Source organism: Pinus tabuliformis, chromosome 7 (assembly GCF_031772625.1).
Source record: "Pinus tabuliformis cultivar Carrire ecotype Pingquan chromosome 7, CPIR1, whole genome shotgun sequence".
NCBI classification, from domain to species: domain Eukaryota; kingdom Viridiplantae; phylum Streptophyta; class Pinopsida; order Pinales; family Pinaceae; genus Pinus; species Pinus tabuliformis.
This window is the reverse complement of record NC_142293.1, coordinates 1,731,630,719-1,731,640,254: the sequence shown is the minus strand read 5'-3', so window position 1 is coordinate 1,731,640,254 and position 9,536 is coordinate 1,731,630,719. Positions and strand designations below refer to the sequence as shown.

Sequence of the window (9,536 nt, the reverse complement as noted above, 5' to 3'; positions counted from 1 at the left end):
TTTTGGAGGCTTAAAAGCAGGGCAACGTGGCTTCAATAAGGGGACAAGAATACAAATTTTTTTCATAATTATGCAAGTGCCAGACGTGACAAAAATGCCATATGGAAGATAAGGAATGATAATGGTGACTCTTTTGTTACTCAACAAGACATCACTAAGGAGGCTGTAAATTATTTCAAGAATCAATTCAACAGAAGGAACAATGTAGCTTTTCGGGATATACTATGGGGTATTGATCTGGTCCCTCAAATGTTTGATGAAGATAAAAATGAGGCCCTGTTTCAGCCAGTTTCAGAAGACGAGCTTCTTGGAATTTTGAAGTCTTTTAAGAAAGATAAGAGCCCTGGGCCGGATGGCTGGACAATTGAATTCCTCACCCACTTCTTTGACCTCATTAAGCATGATCTCCTAAGGATGGTGGAGGCGTCGAGGATGTCTGGCAATATTCACCATATTACTTCTTCCACTCTGATTGCCCTAATTCCGAAAAAAGTGGAGCCAGAATCGTTTAATGATTACAGACCGATATCTCTATGCAATATATCCTTCAAGATTATCACGAAGATTATTGCTGAAAGAATTAAAGGAACTCTGGCTTCCTTTTTATCAAAGGATCAACATGCTTTTCTGAAAGGCCGAAACATTCTGGATGCTGTAGCTAATACACAGGAATGCCTCTTCTCTATGTTTTCTCAAAAGATTCCAGCGGTCATTATGAAAATAGATCTACAGAAGGCATTCCACTACTTGGATTGGGGATTTATTGAATGCCTACTTCCAAAGATCGGCCTGAAGTCAAAAAACATCCGATGGATAATGGCTTGTATTGAGAATGTGAACTATGTGGTCATTGTCAATGGGTTTCCCTCTCATTTTTTTCAAGATGAGAGAGGCCTGCGACAGGGATGCTCCCTTTCGCCTCTCTTGTTTATCTTGGCCATGAATTCTCTAAGTATCCACATCAACAAAGCAGTGGCTGAAGATAGATGCAGACCCATAAAGATTTGCATGCACATCTTTATCTCACACAACCTCTTTGTTGACGATGTTCTCTTATTCGCAATGCTTTGCAAATCAACGTAGATTTGTTTAAAAGATATTCTAGACAGATTTCAAAGAGCCTCCGGGCTCTTTATAAACAAAGCAAAATCTCTGCTATATCACAATGATGTTGACATGGAGATGGTGAATTGGATTTCTCAACTTTTCGGTATAGAATCCAAATCGCTCAAGCAAGGCCTCAAATACTTGGGCTTTCATCTTAAATCAAAGGGCTACTCCAAAAACGACTGGCTATGGTTGACAGAAAGAATTTATAAAAAAATGTCTGCTTGGGAACATAGGACTCTTTCCTTGGAAGGCAGGGTTATACTTTCTCAAGCTGTTTTATTGCAGATGGCGGTCTTCTGGGCTCATCTTTTCTTCCTTCTGGCAAGTATTATCCAAAAGATGACCAAGATTACGGCAAACTTTATTTGGGGTGGAAGTTCTGAATAGAGGAAGTTTCACCTATCTAAAATGGATAGAATTTCATTGCCAAAGCATCTGGGCCGTTGGGGATTAAAGGACTTGAGAATTTTTAGAAAGGCCCTTTTGTGTAAATCGCTCTAGAGAGGGATTTTCGGGGACGGTCCATGGAGCGAGACTATAAAACAAAAATATTTAAAAGGCAAATGCTTGGAATTCTGGTACAGAAATGGCGCAATTGGAACTAAAAAAGGGTCGGCCATTTGGCTTAGCTTCAGGAAAGTTGAGAAATACTTTTTGTCAAATCTGAGATGGAGGATTCACTCTGGAAACAGGCTCATAATTGGTCTTGACCCCATTGCATGTAGTCGTAACTTCCATTTTCCAGAAAATATCTTGTTTTTCCTGCACAGAATCGGTGCTTTCACTTGGGATAAAATCATCTCTGATTGGTCTGGCCTTATCCCTATATGGAAGGAAGCTGATGACATTGGTCTGCCTGTCGAACTCTCTTCTACATGGAATGCGGTCAAAGCTTCTTTGCAAGCAAGCGGGATTCATCGTGGAGGGCTATGTGACCACCTGATCTGGTCCATGTCAAATGCTTTTGTGCCAGCCCGAGTTAAAGATATCTACTTTGATATTATCTCCTCAAAGGCTCTGATCTCAGTCTCAAATTTTCCGATGGTTCTATGGAAATCGGGCTGCCCTCCTAGAATGATTTTTTTCGCATGGCTGGTGTTCAATAATAAGAATCTGTCATGGGACAACTTGAGGAAGAGAAGCTGGCATGGTCCTAGCAGGTGTTCGATGTGCGAATCAGATGAGGAGACTAATCTACACATGTTTTTTCAATGCAACTCCTCACAAGAAATCTGGTATGATCTTGCCATTCTTTTTGGTTTTCCTCATATTGGCTTTGTTTCTGTTCATGCAGCCTTTCAATGGTGGTGTAGACAAAGCGATTCAAGGTGTCCTCTTCTTGTTATTATGATCTGGTGCGCTTGGAAGTGGCGGAATTATAAAATCTTCAGAGATTCCAAGATTCCCTATAAGTCCATTTTGCCCCGCATCAGCTCAATTTTTGACTCTGTTCCAAGAAAATAGGCCTAAAGTTTGGATTCCAAATGGCTATGGTTTTGTGGCTTTTGTTTTCTTTCATGATTATGATGATAGATATATGTATTCATGAGTACTGTCCTTCTCGATCTAGAATCGAGTTCTAGAAGTTTTGAATATCGGTCTGATCCTTTTCTCCACAGTCTCCATATTATGCTGTGCTATTTGTCATCCTTCTTATATGCTTTTTCTCAATGTTGTCTTGATATGGCTGCTCAAGTCATCCTTTTGTATCCAATCATGGTTTTTATATTGACTTAATATAATCTATGGTGCTTTTTCTTCTGAAAGAAGAAGAAGAAGTTGAAGATCACACTTTAAAAGAACCATCTCACCTTAAGTGAAATAAAAGGGAAGACAAATTTATCAATGCATTTTTTTTTTCCACAATTTCATATTTATAAGAAGTTGAAGATGTACTATACAATTTTACTTTTTTATTTTCATTGTAGATATCATCTTCATGTTATTCACAATAATCAAGGAAGAGTTACATACTTAACATAGTCAAGATCAAGGAAGAGTTACATGGTCAAGATAACGGGTACAAAAGCGGCTCCCAATGGAGTGTCATGTCACAATAAGGCTTGAACTTGGATGGGGAGGTTATCAGTAAACCAAAACAACCACCTAGGATACACTCAATTGACAAATATTGAACATTTTTGCTTACTATTAAAACATGGCTATTTATACAAACACTTAAAAAACATTATCTTTATAATATATTGTAATTTATTGCATAGAGAGACACTCTATAGTCTAGTATGGGGGATGTTGCCATGCTATATTAAAATTTTATTTAAATTCATTTCAACTCAAAAAAAATATAAATCAACTTTAAAATAAATTTATATTTATGTTTTTGAATTAAAATTAAAAATAGAAGAAATTCTTAATTTTACTATATGACAACAATAATAATATTAAATATTTACTTTATGAGTTGATCATGGAAATAGGGAAAAAAAGTTTGCTTAATTAGTTAAAAAAAGTAATGAAGATTTATTTATGCATATATATATATATATATATATGGCCTCCAGTAGGACGATTGAGTGGTTGGTACAATAGTATGTTATCCCCTCCACCTCGTTTCAAATCCCAAGGGGGGGACGTCTTTGGCTCATTGTGATAAGGTTCAAGGAGTAGGCTCCCCCACCCTTGTAGAGTCTTGGCTCTTGATAAGTCATAAATTCCTGGTATATTTGGCTTACGGTCTATTAGATCTACACTTGGTGTTATAGTGACAGTCGCTAGATTTGATCTTGGGCCTCACCTAGATTGCTCCAACGAGTTACCAATTCACCATGGTTTAAAAAAATTATATGCCTTATAATATATGCCTATTATTTTAACTATTTTAAAACACATGAAAATCTAAAAAAGAGCATAACAATTAGCAACGTCATCAAGGTCTGTGCTCGTTGGTTCAATTTGTTAGTTCACAGTTGCCATCTCCTCATCAAATAAACTCACCCCTCAATGAGTTGGCTTTCATCTTTTGACTAAAAGTTATGGAGTGATCACCCTTGCACAAATTTAGATTCAACTTCCACAACTGCTAATCGCTTCTTCAATTCCAGCAAAGACCCCATAATTTTTGTTACTTGTGTAATAATTTTGCATTATAATTCATGAATTTTGGGAACAAGATTAAAGATTAAGGACTTGTTGCAATGTACATGTTCTTAATGGCCTCTAAGAGCATGATAGATCCTTCAAGTTCTTTGGAGCCCATTTGATACCTTGTCCAACCCATCTCTTTAACAAAGGAAATATGTTGTACCCTGCTTGCGATGACCACACCAGTTCCCAAATCTCATCCACTAAGATGTTGTCAAAGTCAAGGATCCATGAACTTGTTTGTCACTTGGATTTTGATGGTCGATGTAGGCCTAGAATCTTCTATAGCTCTATAATCTAAGAATTCCACTAGTGGGGGGTTTTGCTAGGAGAACCTTGGTACCAAAAATACCTCGAAAAAAAAAGGATCAATAATACTAGATGCCTAGCCAAGAGATTTAACATCCCACACAAGCTTGCTTATCAAAGTTACCATTATCCCACAATGAGCGGGAAAAATTAAAGCCATTAGATGATAAGTGAGTAAGTTTAATGCTTGGAGCATGTCGTTGATGGACTCTTATCCCTTCATAATGCATATCATGTGATTGATGAGCTATGGAATATGCTACATGTGAGAACTTATGAAATTGATGTAGCTTGCCATGTGATGATTTAAGGCCATTAGACATGCCATAGTACTAATTAATAAATAAGGAGATGGGTTGTTGTTGCAATGTGCCACTAGCCACTAATTCCCCAACTTTAGAACTTGAACTATAGTTTGCTCATCGATCTACTTCTTGGTTGTTATCACACAAGACATGATGGAGGAGAAGAAACTCACTTCTTGCTTACTATGATCCACAGTCAAAGTTACTCTAAATTATGTACCATATGATTAATAAAGGTTTTGGAATTTTCTATCATTATGAACAATTACACCCCAATTTTTTTTAACTACTTCGAGTCTTTGCTACATGGTATAACCTTCTGCCTTATTATTGGAATGATAACAAGACCCCAACCATAATAAATTTCAATGTTTCTTCCAAGATGCATGATAACCCAACACCTACTAACAAATATTAAGCACCATGAGATAAGCCAATGATTGATTCACTATCTTTCCATCCTCACCATTGAATATCATATTATTCTCATCCAATAAATAATAAGATGGAAAAGCAATGAGCGAATCATTGACTCACTACATGGTGTTTAATATTTACAGTAAATGATATCCCAATATTCACACACATACTTTATAGGGACCAAAATGAAAACTAGCCCCTTAATTTTGACTCAATTCAAGTACACTTACATAAGAACCTCAACACTAGGGCAAGCCTTATTTACCATACTATTGATCCATAACTACACAGGGGTAGTATATGCCCACCGCTAGATCGAAATAAATAATGCACTTAAACAATAGGTATATACTGCCCTGAGCAGTGGGTATATTCTGCCCTGCCACATTTATGGATGGATAATATGATAAATAACTCTTGCCCGAACACCAGAGATAAATATTAAGTACTATGTAATAAGCTAATAATTAGTTCACTACGTTTTTCATCTTGTCAGTTAAATTTATTATAGTATAATGAATAAATTACAAACACAGTAGATCAATCGGTCAAGTTCAATAATCTAATACATAAACATGCCTAATATTCCTAATATTTGCCCTGATGGGCAATTAACTCTGGTCGGCATTAAAATGTTAAAGAAGAAATGTACACCGTTCAATGTCGTGTCAAAATCAAACTGAATTTGTTTTCTTCCCCACAAAATCTAAAATGATTGTGTCGCATACAAATGGATCAATTTCTTATCATTGAGGTCCAACTATATCCAGCCCTCTATTTAAAACACGGAGAATCACACTACAAGAATTAGTCTCTTCCTTCATCGAATGCTGAAATGCTCTGTATATAGCCGAGGGACCAAAATCCATCGGCCGTGAATACAGAGGAGGACAGTAAGCGAAAAGCGAGGAGATAATACTTGTCCAAAATGACGAGGGGAAAGCAGAAGATTGAAGCGCAGCGACGAAATGCTGAGAAAAATCAGAAGCAAAAAGGATCTCAGTTTGAGGCCAGAGCTGCAGCCCTCAAATTCACATGCCCCATCTGCAAGGTATGCCTCCTCTCTCATCCGTTTGTTTTCTTTCTGCGACCGAAATTCAATTTCATATCAGTTTCTGAAGTGGGTTCATTTTGTTTTGTGGGTATGGGTGCCCACCTCGTTTTTCTTGGTTTCAGTTTTGTTTTCTTGAACATCAATTACATTCCAGGCCAATAATCATTTAGTTTATGCGGTTTTTATTCGGTTGAAGGTTAAAATCAGATTTGATATAGCGGATATGGGATTGATCTAGTGGTTATAGGTAGAGAACCCTGTGCATATGGTAGATTCCAGTTAAGGCCGAGGCAGTAGATCAAATTCCTTGCTTTACTGCACAATCCACTATCCAGAGGATATGGTTTTTCCCATTTTTGGGTTTTTTTTTGGATTTTATTATGATTATGTTACTGTTGCAGTATCACTATCCAGAAGTTACGATTTTATCTTTTTGGGTTTTTTGGATTTTATTATTATTATTGATGATGAGGATGATTACCATTAGGCCTTCATTCATTTGTTTCTATAATAGAAAATACTAGACCTAGCGGCTGCACTGCAGAAATGTACTTCCTTGTTTAGCTGCCAGGTCTGCGGCATATGTTCTGCTAAAATAACTATCGGGACTTGCCCCTGACCTGCACTTAGAGTTATCTGTCTGAAAAGTAATCTTTACGGATGGGGCAGAGGACCGTGAGAATGGAACCCTGGTAAACAGCTAAGCTTAACACTGTCGATCTCACTGGTGAACTAATGTCCCATTGGAAGAAATAGGGTTTAAACTTTAAAGGCACCCAAACAGAGAACTGTAACTCTTACGGGCACCAACGGTCAAGAATTAGGGCACCTTATTCACAGAAAGCTTCTATTATTTTTCATCTTATACCCAAAATAATTCAAAAAAACATGTAAAAGAGAAAATGTTATTGTTTCAATTTGGAAACAAGAACACCGACCCCAATATCAGAGGATTTTTTCCCAACTACTGGGTGTAAATTTACAAGCGGCACTGCCAGAAGTGGCAGACACTAGGAAGATTTACATGTTTTTATTTTGATATTGAGCTGGAGAAGCTTGTGACTAAACCTAACTCCGTTAGGCGAGTTGCAACCATTTTTTCACTGTGGTTTCGTAGATCTGCACTGGCCGCTGAATTTTCGACCATCACATTCTAGCTGCTTATGGACATCAGGCCACTTTGTTTGTGCTTTTAGACAGTCCTCTGAATATATTATATAAGTTAAATAATCAATGAAGAATAAAGCAAAATCCCTCACACTATTTGAGCTTACAGAAATAAATTCAGTCTGATGCTTCTGGTATACTAGTGAAGCATGGTGCTTATAAGTGTCATCTAAGGTTGTAGACTACCAGCAACCTCTGATGCCTACGGAATGGTCCAAAAGGAAGTAATTGGAGATGTTTCCTCTGTCAATTGTAACGAGGACATTGAAAGATTCCTTATTGGAACCAGCAACAAACAAAAAATTCTGATAAGATTTCTCTAAACCATGGATTTTTTTTGGGTAATGTAGTTTTCTACCCTTCCTATTTTCTTTATTACCAACTATTTCCTTTCTGCTTACAGATCATCATAGATCGACAAATTTTATCACGGTTCTCTAGGTTGGAAAACTCCCATTGGAAAACTCCCATAACATGAGAAAGTATGAGGATTGACCTGTTATAAATTTTGATATGACAACCAATCTGTAGATCAAGACATCCTTAGATTCTTAGTGATGAATTCAGATTGTTAGTGATGAATTCAGGTTATATGTTGCTGGTCATGAATTACACATATATTTAGTTATTGGATAGATATAGTAGCTAGCTTGATTTAGTGGCAGAACACCTCCAGTTAGCTGCATGTATGATAGCATATAAAGTCATTATGGGCATAAAGTCATTATGCACAGCTTATGGGTGAACTGAACTTTCGTTTCCTATCTCATTGTTGTGTAGGCAGGGGAACCCTCGCTTGTACAGTATGTGTTAAAGCAAAAGTATTGATATGTTTAAGTTCTTGTGAAGTTCTTCATGTTTGATGAATACATGTGCTTGTGTGCAGGTCCAACTTGCAAATCAAAATCAGATTGGAGATCATTATTCATCTAAACACCCAAAAGAAAAACCTCCTCTGCAATCTGAGTAACTGTGGACTTGCTGTGTGAAGGTTAAAGATGTCTTAGGAAATATAGCCGTGGCATCCAGTATATTAGTGTTCAGGAACTTATAAATTCCTGCTTACTAAAGTACTATGGGTTATGTTGTAAACTCTGTGGATATTTCTCATCTCTGAGTCAAATATGCAAATAAGAGAATTCATCTGTCAGTGTTGAAGATGATGCTTCGGTTTAGTGTCATGGCCATGGAGTCGCTTGTTCCTCAAGTTTTATATCTACGTGCTTGAAGATATTTTCTATCAGGATTGAAGTGAATCATAAAACTTGCTTATTGTTTGTTTCAGGTTTACTATAGGCCATCTTCTCTGTTCTAGTATCTCTTTACAGAGTCCAGACTTGATAAGTGGCTGTATGAACTTTTTTTTGTTCTTATTGCTAACATTTGTTGGTAATCTTCAGGTGTTCTCCATTTAACCTTTGCTAGATAAACCGACAATAAATACTTGTTGTGGATGGTGCTCAAAATAGTATCTGAATACTTTTTTGTTCTTATTGCTAACATTTACTGGTAATCTTCAGGTGTTCTCCATTTAATATTTTCTAGATAAGATTTATTTCATTCTAGAAAATCGACAATAAATACTTGTTGTGGATGGCTCTCAAAATAGTATCTGAATACTGTTACTTGTTGGCATTTTGGCATTATTGTCTTATTGTCTGATTACACAATCCCATCTTTGTACTATGTCTTTCATGTGGGTGTACAGTTATTTTTTAATATGTCTATTGCGTGTAGTTCAAGTGGTTGTGACGAAAAATTGCTACCCTCCCTTTGAGCTTCAAATCTCATTTTATGACATTGCTGCTAGTGAGCCAATCGTTTGAGTTAAATATGATGTATTAATGAGTTGTTAACCTGGCTTTTGATTTGAAAAATCTAGGGTTTACCCTGACTACCATCCTCTGAGTTGTATATGATCTATTCATGAGTTGTTAACATGGTCTTATAATTTGAAGAATCTAGGAACAAGGGAGGATAAGTTACCTAGGTATGTTACCTGGAAAAATGTAGTTATTTCCTAATTATTTTATTCTTCCTTTTTTGTTTTAATATTTTCTTTTCATAAT

The 9,536-nt window shown here is 36.6% G+C and overlaps 1 protein-coding gene across 1 annotated transcript; it reads left to right on the top strand.

Moving 5' to 3' along the window:
- The first annotated feature begins 5,998 nt into the window (after window positions 1–5,998).
- On the top strand, window positions 5,999–8,784 carry LOC149255260 (uncharacterized). Its single transcript, XM_089460414.1, has 2 exons — window positions 5,999–6,297; window positions 8,354–8,784. Exons 1-2 carry the CDS (start codon window positions 6,175–6,177, stop codon window positions 8,435–8,437), a joined length of 207 nt encoding a protein of 68 aa, XP_089316540.1. The 5' UTR covers window positions 5,999–6,174; the 3' UTR covers window positions 8,438–8,784.
- Window positions 8,785–9,536: the final 752 nt, after the last annotated feature.

What these genes read in the sequence shown, in the direction of transcription:
- LOC149255260 (XM_089460414.1), top strand. Translation starts at nt 6,175, where the DNA reads ATGACGAGGGGAAAGCAGAAGATTGAAGCGCAGCGACGAAATGCTGAG. An exon ending in TCACATGCCCCATCTGCAAG is followed by an intron (nt 6,298 to 8,353) that starts GTATGCCTCCTC and finishes GCTTGTGTGCAG; the next exon opens with GTCCAACTTGCAAATCAAAA.